This window comes from Pelobates fuscus, chromosome 8, assembly GCF_036172605.1.
Source record: "Pelobates fuscus isolate aPelFus1 chromosome 8, aPelFus1.pri, whole genome shotgun sequence".
NCBI lineage: Eukaryota > Metazoa > Chordata > Amphibia > Anura > Pelobatidae > Pelobates > Pelobates fuscus.
This window is the reverse complement of record NC_086324.1, coordinates 44,388,105-44,416,011: the sequence shown is the minus strand read 5'-3', so window position 1 is coordinate 44,416,011 and position 27,907 is coordinate 44,388,105. Positions and strand designations below refer to the sequence as shown.

Here is a 27,907-nt window from a genome sequence, read left to right as displayed (position 1 = left end):
ATAGGCAATATGAATGGGGTCTGCCCTGCCTTGACTACGCTGGTATCAGACATTTACATGTTCTTTTATATTTATGTTTATGCAAAACACAACAACGCTTGGCTGAAAAAAAATCTCTAAGCTAAAATAAAAAAAGAAAATAAAACCATAATTAATTAAGGAAGATTTATAGGGCTTTTTGTCTCTCCTATTACAGTAAACGTACTACTACTACTTCAGTAAGAAACTTAGATACACTTAGTGTATTTCAGAAGTAAGCCCTCACCCTGATCAAGAAACAAAATATCACCTATGGAAGATATTCTCTGATTATTTAATACAGATGGGTTTAACCCTTGGAGTACCAGCGTGTTTAGCACACTGGCACTGAATGGGTTAATTGTGTTGATTTTTTTTTTTTTCCTCCGTTAAATCTTGTACAAAGCACCCTTTTTTTTTTTTTTTACAAATACTAAATCTAAAAGACTCCTATGTCTAAAATAAGGGAGTTAAAGTTCCAATAGGTCAAGGGTTTAGAGGTCAAGACTCCCGGCTGCAATATAGCTAATCGGACAGAAAATGTGTCCTCTAGCTGAACCTATTCCTGGCTTTTACCGTACTTTAGTAAAATACCTTTTCAACTACTCAAAGTGAAGGCTTAACAAAAAAAGGCATCTTCACTTTGTCGTAACTGTGTGCTTATTGTCACTGATACAATGATGGCAATAGTATATGGAAAGTCATTTTTAGTATGAAGACATGGGTCTAGTCAGGTACAGGAGTGTCAGAACACAGAACAAGCCTCAAAAACAAAGAACAAAAGAAGGAGGTTATACACCCTGTGGACAAAGGATTTAGACATTTTATAGCATAAATAATACAGAAAAAGAAACCAAACATTTCTGCCCAGAAATTAAAAAGAACATAAAAGTATTAAGTAGAATTTCTCTCCTATTGAATCATGTTTACTATTTGCAAAAAAACATAAAAAGAAGAGTTGAAGATCCACGAATATGCAAACTGAATCACAAAACATGCATGTGTTTTATTTTTCTTTATACCATTTTGATGTATAAAATATTGAAATAACATCAATAAAAAATTGTCTTTTTGTTTAGAAAGCATGTACCATTTCAGCTGACAAACTGCATTTAAGAAAACGAACAACAATTTTCATATCAGCATTAAAAATAAAAGGTCTATTTGCCTTAGGGTTTTCTATTGCTTAGAAGTGGAAATATAAGAATGCATTTTTCCATACATAGTTCTTTTTAAGTCAGTGTGACCTTTGAAATTTATAGATCGAAAAATTATTTTTGTTTCAAAGATAAATAATTTAAACTAAATTCAAGGTATTTTCCCCCCTTCCCTCTTACAACTTGGAAGACATAATCTACAGCATTACATTTATTTAGTAAAGAATAGGACGTATGAAAACATATATTACCACAAAAAAAGCTACATTGCAATTTAAATTATGCTTCTCTATTTTTTTTTTGTTGTAATTCTAAGGATTTTTTTCATAAAATATCAAACAATTCTCTGTTACTTACGACCAAAAAGTACATCTCCTACCCATCCCATTAACCCCCCAAAGAAATATAACAACACTATTTCATTGCCATTAATACGGATCTAAAGCTAATTTGGGGGCATTTTGTTTTATAAATATGTACTGAAATTCGCAGGGTTTTCTATTCTCAATTTGTACAATAATGCTGTGGAAGAGAGACGGAAAACTTACCCAGCAAGAATAATTTCTTTTTTTCCTGAATATTTGGTAATGATTTTTTTTTTTACATTTTTTTTTTTTGCTTATTACAAGATTTCATTTAAATAAATACTGAATGCACTTTTTTTTATTTCAATTAAAATAACCCGTTTATTCAATAAAAAATAATATTAAAGGATTTTGGTATAGTATGATTAATATTAACAGGAAAAAAAACAAAACAAAGAAATCAGAGAGGCGAATCCACATATGGTCTCCACATTTATATTTTAAGGGACCACTAACTTGTTCTGTGATTCCTTTTTAACCCAATAATGTCCTGTACAGTAAAACAAAAATACATACTGTTTCTGATGTACATAAGGCATTATATATCCAGAGATTTGAGTGTGAACAGCATTGGTGAAATAGAATTTTTTTTTTTCGTGTGTCCAAAACATTCTATTTCAGATGCATGGAGATGGATTCTTGAAATGGTTACAGTCTTGTGAATGAATTCTAATAAAAATTGTGCCACTTTAAACATTAAAGTCCAATATCTCTGTATCCTTACAAATGACTTGAAAGTCCTGGAGCTTTTACAGTTACATCGTTCAGGCAATGGTTTAGCCCCCCCTGTCTAGGTGTCTATAATACGAGTCAAAATGGAGCAATAAAAAGGAAAGAAAAATATAATAAAAATAAAAATAGAGTCTTTTGTTTTCCCTATAAAGAGGTCAGATCAGGGTGATGGTCCTTGGTAATAGTTTGTATGTGTTGAGAAGTCGCAGAGGAAGATTTCCCTTTAGTGTTTGGTAGTTTGTGGTCTTTTTTCCATTTCATCCTTCTGTTCTGGAACCAGATTTTAATTTGGCGCTCAGATAGGCACAGAGTGTGCGCTATTTCTATCCTTCGACGTCTTGTGAGATACCTGTTAAAATGAAATTCCTTCTCAAGTTCTAGAACTTGCTGTCTTGTATAAGCTGTCCTGGATCTTTTCGGCTCCCCTCCGGTGTAATTTGGATTAACTGCAAAACAAACAAAAACAAGCCAAACAAAATTAAAAAACAAATAAATAAAAACTCAGAAATAGAAAAATCTATACATGTACTCACATATGTAAAACCCATAGAAAATATAAAACCTCTCATGCCTTCCCTTTTAATATTACCCTAAACAATGTTTCAATCCTCACTATCAGATTATTATTAAACAAAGTCTACACTTTTTCTATAAATATTGTTAATCCATGCACACCCTGTAAGATATATTCCCTCTTATTCATACACACATACAAAAACAAAACAAAAAAATCATACACACACATACAACCACATGGCTACAGGCCTATTCCTTCACCCATAAAAATTTATGATGAGTGTAATGACTTCCTATGTTTAAGAGCTCATAAATATTTTTTTTCTCAACAACTTCCTCACATTCCAATATCAACTGACACATATATGTGTTCTTTTTCCTCTCTATCCCAGTAGAAGAGCTTGCTCCTTACCTGAATTCACGTGGACTTTTTTCATCCAGGGGTACACTATAGCTGGCTGTTTAGCAAGGCTTCCATTTTTGGGGTGCTGTTGCGGTGGCTGTTGACTGCAGGGTCTGGAGGCTGAGATCTGGGCTGGACATGTCTCCTCAGATGCTGGGAATGGGGTCTGGGGACCGCTTTGCTCCTGTGCATGACCCCGGGGCTGCAATGCAGAGCCCTGTGCAAGGCTGCAGCTGAAGGAGTCTTCAGGATAGTTAGGTCGAGGATAGAGCCCCTGATAGTCAGAGCCTTGCTGGGAGCTGTAAAAATCAGAGGCTTGCTCTGCTAGGTAGCTGTTCTGTATAAATTCCTCACAGGGAGGAAATTTAGGATCCACATACTTAGAGTTTACCATATACGAACTCATGGCCATTAATTTCTGAGGATAGAAAATACTAATTTTTCCAGTGTTGTCTTTTTTTCTGTCCCCCATAAAGCCCTCCTACTCGCTGTCAACTGAATAAAGTTAGGTGACCATGTGACCAAGGCAGCCAATCAGAGCTCAGAAACTTTATCACTGGGTTTTAATTGTATCTCATAATTTTCACAAAATAACAAAATAATATTGATTTAATTGGATCATTACAGACACGTTCACTGTCCCCTCCCCTTTTATTTAATGATTCATTTTCTCGTGCAGATTAAAAAAAAAAAAAAAAGAAATACAAACATGATTTCAAGATCATTGTACAGGAATCAGGGATTTAAACAAAATTTACTTTAAAAAAAAAAAAAGAAAGAAAGAAAGACATTCAAATTCTGTGTGTACTCTGTTTTTTTTTTTTTTAGGGGTTTTAGATTCAAGCTGCAAAATGATATACTCGGAGCCAAGAAAGCCATTTCTATCACGTGTAAAACCCATGTTAGGGAATAAAGCTAATATTGTCTGTGAAACATCAGGGGGACTTGGTACAAAAGAGCTGTCTTGGCTTTGTCTTCCTGGGGTCATTCAAAAGTTACCAGAATAAAGTCAGGTTGAAAAAAATCAAGGCAATCAGTAACTATACATTTGCTTTTCGCATGGGTAAATGGGAAAATAAAAGAGCCATGCCTATCATAACAAGAAAGGGTTCAAAACTCACTTTTTAATTCTTTTTTTATTTTCTCTTCAAATTATGCATTAGTAAATTAGTTCATAATAAACCACAGTGCTTTATCCATAATCAATAAAATGATAGTCTTGTGTTCTGCCAGCTGTTTTATACTAAACATAAATATAAATATAAATATATGCCTTATAGGGGGCAGTTATAAAACAATGTAATTTAATAATTAGAGTTCTAATCACACATGATGTAGCTATTGGATTTATACTCCTATAAAACAATTCAGTATAGGGATATGACTGAAAAAGCATTTTCTCACAGTAACAGAATATAAATATGACATCATACAATGAAATACAATCTGTAATAATTATTACATCATTCATTATGAATATGATCATTTTAGTTTTTTTTTTTATATCTGTACAGGTGTAGACTAACTCTTAGTGCAGCTCGATTAACAGCAATGCACTATAAAAAAAAAATCCTAGTTTGCAGAAATCGAAGTTTTTGCATCGACTATATATTCCCCTAGAATCGAATCTGTGACTATATAAACATCACACAAATTCGGTTCTACAGGGTAAATATAGACAACGTCAATTTACCTTTTTCTTTGACTTCCAAACTGTATTGATATTACTACAATCCTTGAATTATCTGCAATGTCAGTGATCTCAATCAAGACTATAGGAATCATGTTCTAAATCCAGATTACAGAAATCAAAATAAAACAATATAACATATATATATATATATATATATATATATATATATATATATATATGTGTTATTTTGTTTTATTTTGCATACATAAGGCATACAATGCATACATAAAGGCATATTTCTTTAAAAAAAAATGTTGCTTAAAGTATTACAAGCAGTTATGAGGCTTTTGTTCAAGGGTACCTCAATGTCAATAGCTAAATAAAACAAAAGCAAATCAATCTAATAAGAGTCCTACATTCTGTATTTTATATTTTAAAAAATTATATGCGTGTTACATAAAGCAATAATTCACAATCAAAATGGATAAAATTATATAAAAGAATTATATGACATTTGAGGTATGCTACCATAAATAGATATTTATGTATATTCCAAAGACTACACACCTCTGTATCTGCTAATTAAACTCAGAATAAAGGTGCATCTACCCAATATACTCTAAATAATGCCCAAAGCTCTTTTATAGGAGTGGATCATAGTATAATAATATATAATTGTTCACTTATGCACCTTGCTTCCACTGTTGCTGAAAAAAAAGCATTTTTGTTCCTCAGAATTTAAATTTACAGCTTTATAAGGTGCATAAACCTGACCTCGGATCATATTCCAGCAGCATGCAATAAATATCTAATATTATACAAGCCATATGCGTTTATATACATTGTCTTTGCTACTAGTGGATAAATACATTGAACGAGTCTATAGGATATTGATTTCTCGCGTGTAAATGTCACAACAAGTACACAATGTTCAAATGAATATCCTAAAAAATATAATAATGATTGTAATAATAATAATAATAATAATAATAATAATAATAATAATAATTTAAGTATTAGGTCTCAAGCTGCTTTGGTATACAATTTGCATAGCCATAAGACATAATATTTGCTTTATAACTTAGGAATATAATGTCATCATCAATATTATTCAATAATACACGACATTACAAAATATATATTAAACTTTTTTTTTCTAAACATAAAACATGCCATATAATATTGTAAAATTCAGCATTAATATTGATTAAAATTACAGAAAATATATAGAAAATAACACACCGAGTCTAGGATAGATATTTCTTATTAGAAAAAAATATATATTGGAATAAAACCCTGGGATGTTAGTAAGAGAATTTACTACGTACCATGTCAAGTTCTTCTAATAGACTAACCTTTAGACTATATTGAGAAATTAGTGAAGCGACGTTTATGGTTAAGGCCAGGGCAAAAGGTCATCCGAAATCATTTGCAAACATATCACAAAGTTTCATTATTTTTGCCTGGACATTCAAACCGAAGAGTACAAAAGTTCATGAATTCTTCCTGACCTGAGAGCTGAGCTACTGGTTTTGGCATAAGGATGTCTATATACCTAACTTTCAAAAGGATCTGCTTTAGAAAAACATTTAAAAAAAGAAAAATGTGGAAAACTGATATTTTTTTTCATGTTCTGTTGAGGTAAGTGTCCCTTTTACAACTTGGAGTAAGTATATAGTTATTTTAGAGTGTTTTGTTATCACTTCTGCCAGTTCAACATTCTATTATGCATACAACATTCTATTATTGAAAAAAAATATGAAAATATTAAAAAAAACACTATGTTTTCATTTCTGCTTTCAAACACAAAAAATATTCAAAACAAATATTAATATTAGCTTGATCCAAGTCACATTGTTTCGTGTTTGTATCCAAACGTTTATTTTGTGCACAAAAGACAATGAACACACCACGTGCATTGTTGGGTAAAATCTCAATATCCCACACTTGTCTAAAAGTACCTTCCAAACCCATAATGCACAATAAACATAGACAATGTGAATAAAACGTCCCATAAAAGTTGAGAGAATCTTAGTATATATTTGCTGCACATTTTCATATTTGTTAGACACTTTGACCCGCATTTCACCTTTTTCCAAGACTGGCTCAGACAGGTCAAAGCCAGAGTTATTGATGAACAAGTGTTAAATATTCACCTCCTGTTCAACTGCCCGTACAAATGCTTTTGATCTTTCTCTCTTTTTGTAGTTTAGTTCATAAAACAATATCTTCGATCTTCTATGGTAAAATAAAAGTAATGTTTTGTACAATGTAGTAAATAAAATTTATAGCTGTGATGATGATGTAAAAATAGATTAAACTGGAACCTCAAAGAGTCATAGTTAAAAATCCATTGGACGTGTTCTCATCTCGTGTTGGTGTGAATTAACATATTTTACACAAAAGAAGAAAAAAAATCGGAGTAATTTTAAATTTGCTCAAAAAATAAGTAAAAAATAATGACCTTGGTGGGTCAGAAAAATAAAATTTTAACATTTTTTTCGGAGGCTCCTAAGAACACATTTTAGCAACATATAAATAAAATTGAAGCCCAGTTATTGTGCTCTGATATAATCACAATCAAAGGCTAGATGAAAATTGTTAATGTTTCTTTAAGGATCTATATGTGTAGACTTGGTTTGATAAAATCATGATCCTATGTGTATTGCATGGAAGTGCTATAAGCATGCTTTGATAAAGCTATAACGATTATTCCACACATCTCATATTCACACGAAAATGTTAATTGTTGGAACTGATGAAACGCTAAAACCACGAAACAATAACATAGTAACCCCATCAGCCAATTTGCACACACCTATATTCAGAATGAAGACTTGCAGTGCAGTACTGCGCACAGTTCTTGCTGTGGGAGGCGCTATACACTGTAATCGATTTAAAACACTGGGTCATAATTAGACCAAATTTCAGGGATCTACCGAGTTGGAAAAAATCCAGGAACAATCACAGTCAAAAGTTCTAATTTCGCTACATTGTTTCCACGTGTCAATCTCAATCAAAAGCTTCTAAACCACACACTACAAAGACAAGCCATTTAATAAACAAGATTTAATAAATCCATAACCGAAAATGCCTACTCAACAATCCTCTAGTCTAGTAAGATATTGTACACAAAGCAGGACATCACTGCACTTAATAAAATACCACTTGACATAATACACAACCATTAAAAACAAACACCTATTAATCAATAAGCAGCTTGTACAAATGATTTTGAAACATTATTATGAAATAACAGGAGGGCAAATAATGTTTATCAAGCATTCTATTAAAAATATAAATATATACTTACTGCAGGTGTTTTTCCATTGTGGATAACCTGTTGCAATAAAAATATACCATCATTGTTAGATTTATTCAACACAAATAAATAAACAAACCAGACTGTTAACACAGGTATTTACTATCAGCTGATCCTTAAGTATAGTTACATTTGCCTGACTTGGCCTAGTTGGATTTTATAAACACAATACAGTCATACAGTGGGGACCACCTCTTATACAGCAGGTACATAATTAATAACGATGATCTGTAAGAATGATAAAGATTAATATTCATATTTCATCCTATTTCAGTCTAAATAAAATCCAGGTTTCTCCTCTTGTATCTGAGCTGTCAATTAAAGTGACCTGCTCTAATGTTTGCATCAATAACCCTGTAATATGTAAGCAAGGCATAAATGTCCATATTATGAGTGTATTTTTCTTGCATGAAAACGTACAGTGAACTCCATACATTGCTAACCCCCTCTGCCCCACAATAGCCTATCTGGTGCATAACAAATATTGACTTACTTTCTGTATTCCTGCTTGCAAAGTTGATCTAGCAGATAGAATTGTCTCAGTGCTAACAGATTCAGCCACAATGATCCTTACTAACACGATGCTTATTACTAGATTCGAGAACAAAACGCATCTGCACTTGTATGTTCTTAAACTAATTTATGGTGGGAATTATATTTTAACTTGTCAACTCCAAAGCCATAAAACAAAGTTTATTGGAATCACGTGATCCAGCTCAGCCACTCAGGACTCCTCTCTATAGAACCATAAATAACCATCAGCTGCAAACTTCTATTCAATAGCTCGTGACTCCCAGAAGCCCTCTAATAGTGAAATAAGGAAGGAAAAAGAGAGATATATTTAAAGTAAAAACTCCTATGTTGCTTCCATCAATGCCCTGCAAAAAAAAAGATACAGGCTGACTGACATAAAATCATATGTTATGCTAGTTGCAATAACCATAACTATTATTATTGGTAATGCTATGGCATTCACAGTTATTTATGATAATTTGCAGAACAGGAAGAAGGTTTTTTTTTTTTTTTTTTAAGTGTAGACCACATACCATGTGTGCTTTAAAGAATGGGGGAATAAGAATTGAAAAATAATAATAATGTGATTTATTTAATAGAGTAATATGGTAGAATATTGGTTACATAGGTAAGTTTGAGAGAAAAATGTGTATTTTGGGATTTTTTTTATTTTAAAAGAAATGTGCAATTTTCATGTTTAGAAAATTGTAAGTATATATCTAAATATGAACTTCTAAAAGATGAGAATGTTGATGTAAATATTCCTCTAAGTTGCATCATAGCATCGCATTGAAAGACTTGTAAATATATTTATGAGCAGGACACATTGCACACACAGTTTACAAGCTAACAAACGGTTTATAGCATCAAGTGAGATCTTTGAACTTTGGTGTAAAACAAAAGGTGATGCCTCTTGATAATTGAAAGCTAAAAAGTTATAAAACCATAAAACTTAATGGACTGAATGACGTGGTTTGGTGGGGGTGAGGAAACGAGGGGGGTTTTTAAAAGACAATACACATCATAAAACTCTGATTAGAAAGGATAAATTGAATAAAACATGTTTTTTCTGTGGATTTTGGCATAGCGGGGTTAATAATAATCTTGGTAACAAAAAAAAAATAAAAAAAATAAGCACACTAAATGCTTGTGAAAAATACTTAATCTCCAAAAATTATTTTTACTTTATAATTATGTCCCTATAGTCGCCATCACGAAATTAAGTTTATATTTGATCCATTGATATTAATTAAACTAATGCGTTATAATATACCGAGGTGACATTATTTAGCATTTTCTCTCCATATTTTGAGATATGTATATACTATGTGTATTTTAATATCATGGGTAGTGTGTATTTTGATCTGACTGTTAATGGAATCCCATTAATAATGTTAATACCAGTTTATATTGTATTTATTACAAGTACAATAGTTAACGTTAGATTTTAGATTTTAAGATAAAATAAACACAATGTAAGTCAGTATATTTTATAAAAAAAAATACACACACTTTGCTAGGTTTAGCCCTACATTTCTCAAGTTCAAAAAAACAAAAACAAAACAAAATAAAATAACATAAACACACAAATTCAAGAAATAGAATATATAGCCAGTTTAATAGATTTTCTTTGTACTCTGTTATAAAAGAACCCTTTCTGAATATGCCTGACATTTTTATTGCTCCTGAAAAATATGGGAGAGAATTTATTTCTTAACGTTTTCAGAGCAAATGTACAAAGCATCAAAGCAAGTGTTTTCAATGTTAAGATTTTCCCTGATTTCAGCAAGCCAGACTTTAATTAATTTTCTTTTATAAACCTCAACATCATCTTTAAGCATGGGCACTGTAAACTACACACGTTGATTCTATTTGTGTTAGTATTGAAACATTGTATTTTATTCCTGATGTATACACAATGAGCCTGGTTGGGTTGTATGACACGAGGTTTAACATAATGGATACAGGACATTAGTTGAGATCACGTGGTATAGATTCTGCTCAGGTTAACCAAAGGGCACTTCACACACTGCACACACTGCACACACACATATTCTGAATAGAAGAGGCTTGTACAACAGCACCTTCCAATGGAAACACTATGAAATTACACTTGGCAAGCAGAATTCAGATGTGCTTGAGTCCATCAAGGACAAAGTGTATCCTCCCATCCACAGGATTGCCAGATCAGTTCCTCTATTCAATCATTGGAATCAGTGGTTTTATATCAGCTTGTCCTATTATATTAAGGAAGTCAGTATCGTTTTTTATGCAGTTTTGAACATGGATATGTAATTCCATACCCTTCTTTAAATATAATATATAATGCCTAGACTTAACCCCTTTGTTGCCAGGGGAATGAGAAACAGCAAGAGTGAGCTTTACTCATTATGGGAAACATGCCTATTCAATAAACAATGACTTGTGGTGAGAAGCAATTTGCAACATGACTAAAACAGACTTAAAGAAAAAGGCCTGGAAAAATATTTTTAAATAGAGTTTTTTTTCCCCCAGCAGGGATAATTTGGCCTAAAATCAGCTGTCAATTCATCAAAGTTCTGTGTTTAATGGACTAACCTCACTATTTACTTGAATGGACTCTTTAAGGAGTTCAGTCTAAGCAAGATATATTTAGTATATTTTAAGTATTATTGTCTCCTTAAGCACGTGAATATTCACTAAGCAGCAAATTGAAGTTGAGTTAAAACCCAACCAGTTGGAATAATCTTCAGTTTGTCAGAGTTTGAAAAAGTGGTATAGTAGACAGACAGACACAGAGATAGGTGGATAGATAGAAAGATAGATAGATAGATAGATAGATAGAGAGGTAGGTAGGTAGATAGATAGATAGATAGATAGATAGATAGATAGATAGATAGTGTAATGTATTAATTAAACAGTAAATTGTAGTGAATATACTGTCAAGCATGTTTTGTGGTGTAGATGATATATTCTGTCTGACTGCGAATGATGGGAGTTAGTTCAAACAACACAGCACTTGAAATATGTTGTTTTGATAGTGATGTTCTAAATGCATACCATGTGATAAAAGGTCATCTTTGCAGCATACGATTCCACTACTACTATTACAGCTGCTGATATATATATATATATATATATATATATATATATATATATATATATTCCTCAACAATTTGATGGGAAAGGGCTAAGTTTGAATGTTAAACTAGCACACAATAAAACCTTATGGTTACTGTATAGAATAATGTTAATGCTAATGTATGACTCAAGGCAAATATTATGTTTTTAGATTCAGATTTCAAAATATTAGTAAATAATATTAGTAAATAGATCTAAAATCTAAATATCACTTTATTTTTGATAGATGTCCAGGTTTTAGCATTGGTGAGTTAGTTACTTTCTTGATCATATTAATTATAGTTAAAGGAACACAATAGTCACCTAAACAACTTTAGCTTAATGAAACAGTTTTAGTGTATAGATCATGCATGTCATGTTTCACTGCTCAATTCACTGCCATTTAGGAGCTAAATAACTTCCCATATATTATTATATTTCCCATATTTCCCATATTTCCCATATTTTCCACTATTTCCCATATATTATATTTAAAAATAAATAAATGTGGCAGACTTTCTTGGGAGTGTATTCCAAACAATGCTGATACCTCTATTTTGTTTTATCCTGTAATAACTCTCTTTATCCTGTACTTTGTGAAGCAAATGCCATTATAAAACATAGATTGACAAAAAACAAACAAACAAAAAAGTTATTTCTGTTTATGCAGCCCTGGCCACACCTCCCCTGGATCTGATTGACACAGCCTCCATGAAACAAAAAAATGTTTCACTTTCATTCAGATGTACATTACCTTAATTGATTTTATCTTCTGCTCTGTAAATTGAACTTTAATTACTCACAGGAGGCTCTTGCAGGGTCTAACAAGCTATTAACATAGCAGCAGATAAGAAAATCTAAATTAAACAGAACTTGCAATAAAGAAAGGATAAACTTTAGATGACTCATTGCAGGAAGTGTTTAGGAAGGCTATGCAAGTCACATGCAGGAAGGTGTGACAAGGGTTTATAAATAAAGTGATTTAACTCCTAAATGGCAGATAATAGAGCAGTGAGGCTGCAAGGCCATGATCTATGCACCAAAACGGTTTCATTAAGCTAAAGTTGTGTTAGTGACTATAGTGTCCCTTTAAGGTGGGTTATTATTTAATTTTTCCTAGATTTGTAGAGAGATTTGGGTTATGAAAGCTATCTTAAAATGTTGAGTTGCATTGTGTAAAAAACATATGATTTATTTCAGAACAAACCACAGAAAAGTGAGTTGAGAGAGCAGGTTGCTCACTGGAGCACAGCAGACAAGAGGTTAATGGTGGGCGTTGCACTGTAAACATATCCTTATCAGCAGGCATATTTCCAATGCTATTTCATAATTTCCATGGTTTGTACACTTTATAGAACAGGAAATGATCATACTTGTTATCAGTATATTCAGTTTCCATTACTGGTACATCTGTTCCCAAATGTTATGAAATGTTACAAAGCCATACTGATTCTATTGTACAGTTTAAAAGGAAATTATCAGAAAATCAAAATGAATATAACTCCTGAGGTCCTTACAGACCAGTTTGATATGGCATGGGCAACATAGATCAGTGTAAGTCATCCTAGATGTCTAATTAGCATTTAAGGCATCTCTGAGGACTGTATCACCTGCTTACAAGTTAGTTCTCAAAAGTTCTACACATCAGCTCACAGTAACAAAATCTTGGCCCCTGAACTGTTCATCAGCCAAGTACGGGAGAAAATATACCAACTTAATCTGATGTGTTTAAGCCATGACTCTCACAGTCTTCTTGAAGTTGATTGGCTACAAAATGTCGTTGATGAATCTAAATCATAGAGTAACTAAAAATATGAAGTAATTGCTGATTTAATATGAAATGTTCAGGGATCCTAAAACTTCAGGACAAGTGATGGAGACATAGTCCATGAACCCTTTTCTCCATTCCTCTTTCTATTGGTGTATGGATTAATTAAAATACTGTGCCCCCTTCCCTTAATTTCCAGACCCCTTGTGCATTGGTTTATATAGGTGTGAAGTATGGAGATGGGGTTGTTACACTTGAGTCATTATGTCAGTCAGTTTCCAGTTCCTTGCTCAGAAAACGTTTCACTGCCTTCTCCCCATATCTGAGTGGCAGATGAATGCCCAGTCCAAATCTCTAATATGTGTTGCTACACTCAAACATATAGTTTTATATGGAACATAACACAGAACCATTACTACTAAAGCAAAAAAAAAAAAAAAAGCAATAAATAAATAAATGCAGCATGGGTGGACTATTACCATAATTGTTACTGTACTGTGATGAGAACACTGGGTGTTGAATTGTCTGTTTTGCATATCTGTATAAATGTAAAGACCAATAATTCTATATTTTCTAAAAAAAAATGCATCACTTATATGTTCAAAATGATTTTTTTGTTTGTTTTTAAATATTTTATTTAGTTAAATTTACCTCCCTCGAGAACCCAGTTGCCCTGTTGGCATTACCACCACATGTGCATAAAAGTACTTTATATGATAGAGCTTGTCTGGCATCAAATGAGGTTTTTATCATTAAAGCTGAAGGATACAGTGATTGGATGGGCTGTCAAAATGATCTTCAGAGAGAAAGCTAAAGACCTCATTCCATATGTACGCCTCATGTTTTTTGTTCCCTTGTTCAGTCTTCTTTTTTCTTTTTTTTTCTGTTTTCAATTTCTTATCTAATTAACCCCTTAAGGACACATGACATGTCATGATTCCCTTTTATTCCAGAAGTTTGGTCCTTAAGAGGTTAAAACATACTAACACTTTTTAAATTATCTCAATAAGAAAAGTTCATGGAGGCAACACATTATGTCTCCATATATAATAGCATGTGACAATCTAACGTGGAATGTGGGTTTATTAGAACCTCTGTCTATATCATTAAAGAAATTGAGGTTGAGGTGCACACGGGGTCCTCATAGTTAAGAAGGCGTCTGAGAAAACCCTTTACTTTTCTATTAAGCCACCACCTCATATCCTTCACAACCTGTCACCTGTTTTTATATTTTAGAGTAAGTCATCTGACGGAATCTGGAAGCATTATCCCTACATCTTCAATGTGGACTACCAGCCTGGCAGTACCTGGCCCAGTTGGTGCTGTGTGGACAGCAGATTTGCTACTTTTGTATCAGAAACCAGCTATTTCCATCGACCAGACCATGCCTAGCTTTGCTTGCCAGTGTAACTACGATGCTATGGGTAACTTTGCAATGGTGTCACGAATATTGTAACATTTTCAGAAAAATGGTAGTATCTTCATCCACTTTAAACAAGTCTATATTCACTAAGACTTAAGACGGAGCTCTGTTGATAGACCCATATATGCTTTATAAGTAAAGGTCTTTCAACTGCAGGTACAAATCTTAACAATGATTTATTTCTCTATTGTGTTCTCTTGGAAGTAAAAAGAGCAATTTGGTAAGAATTCTGCCATTGTTGTCTATATATTATTGTTATATATTATTTTAAAGTGTGACAACCATGGCATATCAAATAGTACACCATGATTTATCAATACTGTTTATTAGTTTACATCTTTCTGTATGCAGACACATGAGATATGTCCATGATCACATTGAGAACATAACTTGCATCAGTGACCTGATACATTTATTGTTTAGTTAATCACAATCCAATAATGTGTATTTACAGAGAAATCAGGAACCATAACGAGGTAAGGTACTACACATCCTTTTAACTGTATGAAAAAAGACAACATGGCAGGTAGCGGAAACAGCCCTAAAACAACTTATGACAAGAATCCAATTTATCTACAGAGTTAGCTTGGCATAAATTCTTCAATTGTAATATAAGACAGACTGGCCAACAAATCACCAAGGAGGAAGACAGTGCTGCTATGGTAACTGATTTATTGAGGATAGATGCCTGGTCCAGATCAATGTGATGAGCCCAAATAGTGGGAACCCAAATAAATAGCATGAAGACTCAATTTTGAGAACTGATCCAGGGGGTTAAGAACCACTGATCGAAAGAATCTCCATATGCAGATTGTAACAGGACTTTTAGGTAAGATGGTAAGTAAAGTTATGGAACCTCCAAATCCAACATTGATGTTTAATGTTACAGGACTATTGATAAGAGTTTGAAACTTGCTCTAAAGAAATCATAGGCTATAAATCTCGTTAGCAAAGCTTCATCATTTGCATTACATGTCATCTTCAATGTTCATATTGGAATACAGCCTATCCATATAGTTATATTACTACCAACCTCAGTATCCATGTGTAGGGTTTAGCTAATGAAAACTTGTCCTGAAGGCACACTATTAGTCAACATGCCCATTGTCAACATGTCCATTGGAACAAACTTGAGAAAAGTCTTATTTCTGTACTGTCAGCATGGCTGGAGTATTGAGTTGGGAAAGGGTGCGATAAACACTGGTCTCAAGGTAATGCCGGCACTTAAGATGCCATGGAATGAAACACTGATTATTATCATTTATAATGCGCCAACAAATTCTGCAGCACTGTTCAATGGGTGGACTAACCGACCAGTATTTGTAACAAGACCAGTTGGACGCACAGGAACAGAGGGTGCTTATATTCTAGAGGGAGTGAGCTAAAGTGACACAAGAGGTTAAGGTAGGACATGTTCCATGAATGGAAAAGTAGGTTGATAAAATAGTTTTCAATGAAGGCTTAGTTTGTTGGATGACACAGTTGCAGGAAAAGAAGTAGAGGGTTTACCAAGGTGCAACGAGGGAAAGCTCTTAACAGTTTAACTAATATGTGCTCCTGAAGAAGTGAGATTTTAATGTTTTTTTTAAGGAATGGAGATTGTGTGAGAATCTAATGGAGCCGAGAAGGGAGTTCCATAAGAACGGTGATCTGTGTTAACAAAGCAATGGATAGGAGGAACAGTTTGTCGCATCTTCAAAGTTCATTTTTGGTTAGAGGACTAACAATGAAAAAGGGGGTAAATGACTATCCCTCCCCCTCTGATGAGGCCTGTTTACAGTGTGGTGCACAATCCTTTATCTTGTGCTGCAACAAAGATGATCAATTTTAACTTGCCATTTTCATTGGTACTATTTTTTACATGAAATTCAGCTTTGCCATATTTTTGGTAAAATGATGAAACACAAACATTTGCATCTTTTTCCTTACACAACCTTTAGAACTTCAACAATGTCGTCAAGATTATTGAATGTGAAGTTTACAGAATACAGTCAGGCTACACACAATTCAAGACTGCTCACACTTGGAATGTCAATATAGCAACACTTCAAGGTTTCATCAGCCAAGTCTTAAAATTAGTGAATAATTAAATTAATCCTGTGACTTAGAAGTCAGAAATAGTGTCAGAGGCAAACATTAGTGGTAGAGAAAAATTTAATAATTTGCCAGTGAGCATTTCCCACTCAGAAGGTCTTGTGTGAGAACTTTAGCATTAACACAGCAAATCATTAACATAAATTTTAGCAGTCCAGAACCTAAAAAGGTCCCGCAAGTTGCGAAAGCAGATCACGGATGTAAAGTCCAAATGATAAAAATCCAAAGTATGTAAATAAAAGTTTTTATAATACATACACTATATAGAAGGTTCCTGACATCCAGTCAATAATGGGACACTACAGGCACCAAAACAACTTTAGCTTAATGAAGCAGATTTAGCGTATAGCTCATGTCCTTGCAGTCCCACTGCTAAATTCTCTGCCATTTAGGAGCTAAATTACTTTGTTTATGCAGCCCTAGTCACACCTCCCAGCATGTGACTTACACAGCCTTCCTGAACACTTCCTGTAAATTCAGATCTAATATTTTAACTTCGTGTATTGCACATTCTGTTTAATTTAGAATGTCTTATCTCCTGCTCTGTTAAAAGCTTGGTAGATGCTGCAGAAGCCTCCTGTGTGTGGTTAAAGTTCAATTTACAGGGAAGGAGATAAAAACTTCTAACGAAAACGTAGCATCTGCTTGAAAATGAAACCAGTTTGTCATGCAGAGTGTGTGAGTCACAGCCAGGGGAGGTGTGACTAGGGCTGCATAAACAGAAACAAAAGTGATTTAACTCCTAAATGGCAGAATTGAGCAGTGAGACTGCAGGGTCAGGTTTATTCACAAGACCTGCCACATTAATCTATAGTTATTTTGGTGACTATAATGTCTATTTTAATGCTGAATATATTAACCCCTTAATGACACAACTTCTGGAATAAAAGGGAATCATGACGGAATATATCCATCGTCTGTCCTTAAGGGGTTAAAATGTATTCATGTATGAATAAACTTGCCTGAAGCTTTCATTCTTCAAGGGACACTATAGTCAACTACAGCTTATTGGATTTGTTCTGGTGAGTAGAATCATTACCTTCAGGCTTTTTGCTGTAAACACTGTATTTTCAGAGAAAGTGCAGTGTTTACATTACAGCCTAGTGGTAACTCCACTGGCCACTCCCCAGATAGCTGTTAGAGATCCTTCCTGGGTCATAGCTGCCTAAAATGCATCCAAACATTCAGTATCTCCTCCCTCTGCATGTAGACACTGAACATTTCTCATAGAGATTCATTGATTCAATTCATCTCTATGAGGAGATGCTGATTGGCCAGGGCTGTGTTTGAATTGTGCTGGCTCTGCCCCTGATCTGCCTCCTTGTCAGTCTAAGCCAATCCTATGGGGAAGCATTGTGATTGGATCAGGCTACCACTTCTGATGATGTCAGCAGACTGCTTGTTTTTCTGAGGCAAACGCATGCAGAGCCACAGTTTCAGGCTTAAATACTAGTAAGATTTTGCTATATTTATGGAGGCATGAGGGGCCCAGGGGGGTTAGATGGTGGTTTTAACCCTATAGGGTCAGGAATTGTTCCTGACCCTATAGTGATTCTTTAATGTTTTATCATTCTTTTTTTTCAGTAATACAGTTTTGTATGTTATATCTTGCGTGTTATTTTTTTTAATGATTATTTGAGTAGTACTGGGAGTCCCTATCCCAGTCTAGAAGTTCCTGCATCTGTACTAATATTCTCATTAAAACAGATTTCCCAAATCTGTTCCAATGCGAATGCTTTTAAACAATGGGTTGTTGATTTGCCTTGAGTATTGGGTTTAAACGCACGGTTAAGACAGATAGTGCCTACTATCAGTGCTGTCTGTGTCACTTGCACAAGAATTCAAATTGATCAGGAAAAATTTAGTGAAAGCCGTTGCATTATTCTTACGGTAACATATAGAGAGTTCATATTGTCACTTGATAATTGTAATGTTTTGTATGTAACTTTGTTGCATATTTTACCAGTATTTTGCCTCTGCTAACGCCCAAAGTACTGACATTCTCAGTTTTGTTTAGCAGAGAGTCACAGCCCTGACATACTGCGTTACTGTCTGTTTCATCTCAGAATGGTGATTGCCTAGATCCCATAGGTACAAAGACCCAGCTATAAATTCTGTCCTGATTCAATGCTAGCTTCAAAATGTTGGGGATTAATCACCAACATCATTTAAACAGTTAAAAAAAAAAAGACAACTAGAGTGCATTTGGAGTGTAACTCGAATGCACTCCAGCAACACTCTGCAGTGGGCACTAAAAGGGAATAGTGATGTTTTGACAACAGACTTTTTGGAAATGTACTTGAACAAGATGAGGTGGGAAATCAATTTCTATTTTCACCTACCTTTTCAAGTAATTTGCTATCCATCTCTTAGATGACTAAACGTTCTGTAAATTGTTATAGGTGAGTCGAATTGACTGCCCTGTTCACCTGAGACCACCTGAAAACTCCCTTTAAAAAAACGTTAGATTCTGTTCTGCCCAGGCGTTTATATGTTGAACTAGTGTGAGTTTAGTAGATGGTTTCTCCTGATTTGGCCTCAAATTTAATTTAGCAAATACACCAATCAGGCAATGCATTGCTCAAAGTCATGTAAAAAATAAACCATACTAGGGAATGAGGGGGTAATACTGTATTGGAACAACTTATTTTGAAGTTTTTGAGTAGTTTAAGGAGGTCAGACTGTACTTTTTGGACTCAATGTTAGTGTTTAAGGTCAAAGGGTTTTGGTTTTAGAGTTAGTGCTACTTAAAGATTTGTGCTAGAGATTTGAGAGAGGGTAAGTAATGAGCAATTCTGATATTAGCTATTGGATATTAGGAAAAGGAATTTTAGGTAAGGGGATTTATTATAAGGCTTAGTGATTAGGTTTGGGCATTTTGGTGTTAGGGTTACAGATTTAAAATTAGGGTTATGGATAATAGAGTCAGAAATATTTTGGATGTGATCGGTATTAGGGATTTTAGGATTAATGAGTTTACAGTTACGATATGGGATTTTAGGATTTGGGTTTTGAGTTATAATAATGGAGACGTACTTGGAAACCAGAGATTTATCTGAATGTACCTTTCCTGGTTAAACACTTTGTTATTATTATTATTATTATTATTATTATTATTATTATTATTATATTGATGATTTTAGGATTTAAGTGTTGGGCTATAATAATGGATTTTCATGATTTTAGGCAGGATAAGCAGATAGAGAGATAAGAAATATTTAGTCTATGTAATCAAAGCAGCTGCCTATAGATACTCTTCTGATAGGGGTACATCCCTAGGGATGAAAAGTGTGTGTGTGTGTGTGTGTGTGTGTGTATTAAATGATTTAGGTTCTTAAGCCTATGTGACTGTCATCCTTTCTTTGAATTGTACCCTGATGTAGATACTGGAGCTTTGCATCATGACTTCAATTTTATCCACAAGCAGAACAGACTCCGTTACGAAATGATATATGCTGCTGATGAACCTCTTCCCTGCCCTTCAGACCCTCTAAAGCTGAATATTGATGTATTTAAACATGTATATAGTAGGTAGCATTATGAGCTGCACAGCAAATTATTCCTATTTAAATATACAGTACCTCTGGAAACAAAGCATGGATTTGCCTGCAGTCAATAATGTGCTATGGAGATGTATCTAGGTACATAGAGAGGACTATACTATAAGTGAATCTATGCAGCATTTTACTGACCAATGGCTATGAGGAGGAGGGGCTTACCAGTTCTGTACTACACCTTCGCAATAGAATTTTCTAAGCTACACGCTATAGACTGGTTCCAATACACAGACGCCAGTTTTTCCTATTATTCTCATACTGGATGCATTAAACAACTGAGTGTGAGAGACCTTGCAACTAACAGAGCACGAGGCTTGGTGTTTAAATTGTATGTACCCACACAATTGGTATTATGTTTCTATGTGCCATGATAAATAAATTATAATATCTGAGGACATAAAGAGATATTTTACAATTACAATAATTTATATAGTGCCAACATATTCTGCAGCGCTGTACAACAGATAAACCAAGGCAAGAATGCATTCTAACAAAACACGTTCGACACAGTAGGTGAAAAGGGCCCAAACCAGCTTACAAACATTAATCGAACAGGAATTTCAGTTATGATATAGCATTATCTATGATAAAGCAGTTACCTTGTTGAGACCCTTATACTGCAAGTAAAATTCTCAATGAAAAAAAATCCTCCTTTTTTTAACAGTCTATTATGGTTGATCTGTTTATTGTTCAGTTGTTTCTAATATGGTGTTAGATATAATTTGTATCCTTTATGAATTCTACACCTTTAAAAATTTAAATAATCTGTCCAAAAAACACAAAAACTATTCAAATTGATAATATATGTAATCACTTATAAGGATAACACTAACAAACTCCCCAGTAAGAAAAGAGAGTAACACGTGTATTAACACAGAAGCAGATAGAGTAGGTTAAGAAAGACTTGATTTCAATCGTGTTTACAGGGGGAGGACAGATTTAACACATTTTACGTACATGAATGTGTACAGACTAGATTTCTAGGTACTGATCTGTAAGACTAGGACCAGGAAATTACAGACGTAAGGGATAAGATAGTGGAAGTCTGTGCAAGACATTACAGTTGTGAGTTGTGTCGATGGATAGATGGATGGGTGGATAGATAGATAGATAGATAGTGGATGGATTGATGGATAGATAGATAGATAGATAGACAATGCATAGACAGACAGACAGACATATAGATAGATAGATAATGCATAGACAGATATCTAGATAGATAGATAGTGGATGGTTGGATGGATGGATAGATAGATAGATATATAGATAGTGGATGGATAGATAGTGGATGGTTGGTTGGATGGATGGATAGATAGATAGATAGTGGATGGATAGATAGATAGATAGATAGATAGTGGATGGATAGATAGATAGATAGATAGATAGTGGATGGATAGATGGATAGATAGATAGATAGATAGGTGAGTGGGTGGGTGGGTGGTTTGGTGGGTGGATGGATTGATGGGTGGATGGATTGATGGATGAATGGAGGGATAGCTAGACAAATAGACAAATATATTTGTTTTTTATATATAAATTTAGATGTCTCACATCAATCAATGTATCATTGATGCCTATTGAATTATTAAAAAGTTAGACTTATGCAAATGTAACACATCATTTTTAGTAATCTTACATCATTTTAACTTGTTAGAAAAACATGTGAAAATATGTTTTGTGTTACTTTGTGTAAGAAAACAGAAATCTGTCACTTGTGTTAGAAGATGGGCCCCACACATCTTCTGACTCAGGGATGCCTAGGAACTTGGCCATGATATATTACAGTGACTGTGGGATGAGGTATTGGCGAATTCTATAATCCTTTGATGGAGCAGATATGGTGCAATATCACAGCAGTGATCCAAACAGATGTTGGAAGGAAATGGTATCTGCTTACTTAAAAGGAAACCCAGTTACATCATTACTTGATAATACAGAACAAAGGAACAGGCTTTGTGTTTCTTCTTTCCTAGACTGCAAGGGTTACATAACGTTTATAGATATTTACCTTATTTACACCTTCTGACATGATAGATTCCTAAAAACATCCTAAAATAAAACAATTCAACCACTTCTCACATTATCCATTGTTCCCCAATCCCCTCACATGAATCCAACAGCCAGGCTCCAATGGAGACACCGAGGGACAGATAGGATACAGTGATCTGTCTGATAAGCTTTCACTACAAGTCTTTTCCCATTTCTGTGTGGTATTACATGCCTTTCTCCCATCTAGATTGTTGGCTGTTTAAATGTATTTTTGCTTTTTTTATATACACCTGTTTATTGATCTATTTTTTCTTTTAGTTAGACTCTGTTTAATTGTGTATATCTCTATCTATCTATCTATCTCTATCTATGATCTATTTATCTATCTATCTATTGTCTATCTATCTATTGTCTATCTATCTATCTATCTATCTCTATATCTATCTATCTATCTATCTATCTATCTATCTATCTATCTATCTGTCTGTCTGTCTATCCATATATCTATCTATCTGTCTGTCTATCCATATATCTATCTATCTATTTATCTATTATCTATCTATCTATTTTTCTATCTATCTATCTATCTATCTATCTATCTATCTATCTATGTCTGTCTGTCTGTATGTCTGTCTGTTTATCTGTCAATCTTCTATCCTATCTATCCTCTGTCTGCATTTAATTTGTCTGTATCTATTTTATCATTTTTTTATACCTAGCAGTTTTTCTCTTTTTTTTTAAATGTTTTTCTTTCCAGCTATTTTTGCCTCTTTTTCCATTGTTTTCCTGATGCATTGTTTTCTCTCTCTCTCTCTCTCTCTCTCTCTCTCTCTCTCTCTCTCTCTCTCTGTCTCTCTCTCTGTCTGTTTCTCTCTCTCTCTCTCTCTCTCTCTCTATCTATGTATTTGTCTGTTTATGCAATCATTTTCTTTAACTCTGAAATTGTTACTGTCTTCTGTTTGTTACGTGTCTCTTTGTCTGTATCCAGCAATACTTTTTTTGTTTTATTCTATGTGATTTATATAACAGTTGTCAGTTTGTCTGTATACAAACTTCTGTTTAATGCAGTACGCAGACACAGTATATACATATATATATATATGTATACTGTGTAAATATATACTGTGTGTGTATACTGTATACTGTGTGTATAAATTATATATATACACACACACAGTGTAAACACACAGTTTACACACCGTTTATACACACAGTATACACACAATATATATATATATATATATATATATATATATATATACAGTACTACATATATATATATATAAAAACACAGTATTCACACATTGTATACACACAGAGTACAGCCACAAACAGTCAGATAAATGAAGGTCATTTAATGGTGGCCCTCTCCCCCTCCTCCATCCTGCCATCCTGCCATAAAGCCTCTCTGTAAATAGCGACTTGTTACCAGCTTTCGTATTGCCTTTTCCTTGAATCTTCCCAACCAGGTCAATGTATGTTTCTGGTTGGAGACTATGGCCAGTTATTTCCAGATGTTTATTGCCTATTGCACCTATATTCTAATTTGATTTTGTATAAGTGAAATGCTTCCTTTTCTCCTGAACTTCCACTGTTTCCTGCCATCATGTCCCAGCTGTGTGTATCTGTGTATGTGTATATATATATATATATATATATATATGCATAAATGTGAGTGGTGTGTATGTGTGAGCACATGTCAGTGTATATATCTTTGTGTGGTATATCTGTCTATGTGTATATGTTTGTGTATATGTGTCTGTGTTTATGTATGTATGTGTGTGTGTGTATATGTCTGTGTTTATGTATATGTGTGTGTGTGTGTATATATGTTTGTGTGTGTAAATTTCAGTGTATATGTGAGCGTGTGCATTGCCGCAGTGCAGGGGGGAGTGGGGGGGGGGGGGGGAGTGGGGGGACTGGACAGTAAATATATTTTCCAGCTGTCAGACAAACCAGCCTGAAATACTTTCTTTGTTCTGATGTCTTTCCTGCAGCACAACACAAGACGCCCAATAGCAAAACATATATAATCATACACACACACACACACACACACACACACACACATGTACAGTATGTGTGTGCCTAACATGGGGTTTGTATAGCAGATTTATTGTATATGATCATAATATACAAATCAGTGTAGAGAGCACAAAACACAAGTGTGATTATGATAAAGAAATGTATAATCTTCAAATATTCCGTGTGTGTGGTGGGGAAACATGGCTGCCAACATTTGATGAGCACTGAACCTGCATGAAATATATTATCCTCCCCTCCCTCCCCCACAATATATTTTATTCAGGATTTTTGAGTTTCAATTATGGAAAATAAATATATGAGATAGATAGATAGATAGATAGATAGATAGATAGATAGATAGATAGATAGATAGATAGATAGATAGATAGATAGATAGATAGATGGATAGACAGACAGACAGATAGATAGATAGATAGATAGATAGATAGATAGATAGATAGATAGATAGATAGATAGATAGGATGAATGTATTAATGAGCCATGTCTATTGCTATTGCTACATTTTTAGACTTTTGGTGATACAGTATTGTTATCATGTGGTAATACATAGCACACATGCATGTATGCAGAATGTCTGTATGTGTTATGAGACTTAATTCACACAATGCACACTATTTAACCTTATCACTATTTAACCTTATCACACTCACATAACATGGAGCTACTATGTATCAACACCAGCTCTGAATCAGAATGTTTCAAATAACCAGTATAATAGAAAACAATCACTCCAGCAGACAAACACACAGCAAGTTCAGCTTTCACATATAACTTGGGAGGATCATCCAGAGCATTTCTAAATTAATCACTGTATCAATTATTGTATGGATCCCATATGCAGATCAACATTAATGGTTCATAAAAATTTAAAACCTAACATAGAGCAAATTAATTTAACAATGTGAGTAAAAGGACTTACATCATCTTACACTGTGATTCAAAATATAAATATCTGACCAACTATTATGTCTTATAAGTATGACAAAAATATAAACATCTATCTATCTATCTATCTATCTATCTGTCTGTCTGTCTGTCTGTCTGTCTCCCTGCCTATCTATCTATCTATCTATCTATCTATCTATCTATCTATCTATCTATCTGTCTGTCTGTCTGTCTCCCTGCCTATCTATTTATCTATCTGTCTGTCTATCTATATATCTATCTATCTATCTGTCTGTCTGTCTGTCTGTCTGTCTGTCTATCTATCTATCTGTCTGTCTGTCTGTCTGTCTCCCTGCCTATCTATCTATCTATCTATCTATCTATCTATCTATCTATCTATCTGTCTGTCTGTCTCCCTGCCTATCTATTTATCTATCTATCTATCTATCTATCTATCTATCTATCTATCTATCTATCTCTATTTATCTATCTGTCTGTCTGTCTGTCTATCTATCTATCTATCTATCTCTATTTATCTATCTATCTATCTGTCTGTCTATCGATCTATCTATCTATCTATCTATCTATCTGTCTATATATCTATCTATCTATCTCTATTTATCTATCTATCTATCTATCTGTCTGTCTGTCTGTCTATCTATCTAGTAAGATAGATAGACAAACAGACAGACAGACATGCATACATAGATACAAATAAAGTGTGCACACACACATAAACCAACATACAATATATTGCATATACTTACACATTAAAGTGTTATTATCCAACTATTGTAAATTCTAAAAACCTCAGCATTCATTTAACACAAAATGAAAGTCCATTACTCAAGTAAATATGTTCAGCTATTCTCATTTCTATAACCTACTATTAACGTTTTTCTTTAACCAAGATAAAAAAACCATTTCCTGTATATTCTACAATACTTCAGTAACAGATAGAAATAATAGATTTATTTTTTTATAGACCTGTAAGTATAGCTGTAAGTAATCAAGAGAATCACTTACCGTTGGAGTCCACCGTTGGAGAAAATGTACTGGAGCTGTAATCCAATAGCCATGTTTATACTTAATATAAATATATAAAATATATTATAAATATATATTAAAAAAGAATGACTTAGCAACAAGACCGAACTAGGGTGTTCTAAAAACAATGTCTTCTAGGTCTGAATGCAGAGCAGCCCTTCTCGTTATAGAAGAGAGTTCAGACTGAGCTTCTCCCAGGGATACAGTGACTTAGGCAAAAGGCATGAACAAAAAAAAAGAAAGCAACAGAAGGCTTGTAACAACAACAAAAATAATAACAATAATAATAAAAAAAATCAGTACAAGATCTTAATACTAACTACACCTCATCGGAGACAAAGGTTAGAAAAAGAAGGTTTGAGACTCTCTAAAGGCTGAATGCAGGCAAAAAAAAATCACAAGGGAACTCAGGGAAAAGGCCATGAAAGATATCACAGGGAACACGTGACCAGCAGCAGCCAATGGCGAGCCCGGAAAGGTCATAAAAAGGTCTATTACAAAGTTGTAAATTTTCTTCAAACAAAAAAGGAATTTACTGCAATTCCTTGCGGATTTTGTTCATATTGCCAACAAGCGCCATTTTTTCCCCCCCTTCGCCTCTGTCTGGTTTAAGCCAGCGTTATAATCTTTTATAGATTTAGAAAAATAAGTGTCTGTGTGAGTAGTTTAATCTATGCTCAAACACATGATAAAATAGGGGGATTATTACAGTAAGGGACAGGGAGGGAAATAAATAAAATGCCTATTAAGTTATAGTTTGTTGGGATTTGATCTTGTTAAATCGAGCAGTATTTGCAAGAGTAATAATATATTGGTGGGTTGTAATTAAAGAGTGTTAAACCACACATATATTAAATCCACATAGCAACTGTGGATAAAATGTATGTAAAACATTATATATGTATATATAGAGAGAGATAGAGATTTATTATTATTTATTATTTATTTTTTTTACCTCCAGAAAAAAATAACTAAATGCTCTTAAGACCTACACAAAATTCTATTTTCAATTCAGGGGGAGAATAACATGTTTCTATTTCATATATTTGTGGGTGTGTATTTTATTTATTTATGTATGTATGTATTTTTTTTTTTTTATTATTAGGTTCTTTATTAGAAATGTGTGTGTGTGTGTGTGTGTGTGTGCATATATTTTATTTATTATATATTTGAAATAATGTCATAATTAAAATATATGCACACACACTTATATACATATATATTAAAGAACATAATATTTTAAATATATATATGTGTGTGTGTGTGTGTAGGATTTGTGTGTGTTTGTGTATTTACATGATATTATAATTTGCATTCATACCATGTATACACATACACAG

General features: G+C 33.7%; 2 protein-coding genes across 3 annotated transcripts in view; both read right to left on the bottom strand.

Moving 5' to 3' along the window:
- HOXD3 (homeobox D3) overlaps window positions 1-26,614 on the bottom strand; it is a 42,679-nt gene extending 16,065 nt beyond the window's left edge. Inside the window, exons 1-2 of one of the 2 annotated variants that reach the window (XM_063429766.1) lie at window positions 26,547-26,614; window positions 8,138-8,164 (exon numbers count right to left, since the gene is read on the bottom strand). The gene's annotated coding sequence lies outside the window, so the exon portion shown is untranslated. Of the gene's footprint in view, window positions 1-8,137; window positions 8,165-8,639; window positions 8,784-26,546 lie in introns of those variants that run through there. The other variant, XM_063429770.1, reaches the window with a different exon arrangement.
- Window positions 1,863-3,694, bottom strand: HOXD4 (homeobox D4). Its single transcript, XM_063429773.1, has 2 exons — window positions 3,201-3,694; window positions 1,863-2,718 (listed from the first exon to the last, which is right to left on the bottom strand). Exons 1-2 carry the CDS (start codon window positions 3,661-3,663, stop codon window positions 2,417-2,419), a joined length of 765 nt encoding a protein of 254 aa, XP_063285843.1. The 5' UTR covers window positions 3,664-3,694; the 3' UTR covers window positions 1,863-2,416.
- Window positions 26,615-27,907: the final 1,293 nt, after the last annotated feature.

Bases quoted from the DNA above. Each gene is read 5' to 3' on its own strand.
- HOXD4 (XM_063429773.1), bottom strand. From the start codon at position 3,663: ATGGGGGACAGAAAAAAAGACAACACTGGAAAAATTAGTATTTTCTAT. The intron at 2,719-3,200 runs GTAAGGAGCAAG...TTTGTTTTGCAG, and splicing joins AAAAGTCCACGTGAATTCAG to TTAATCCAAATTACACCGGA.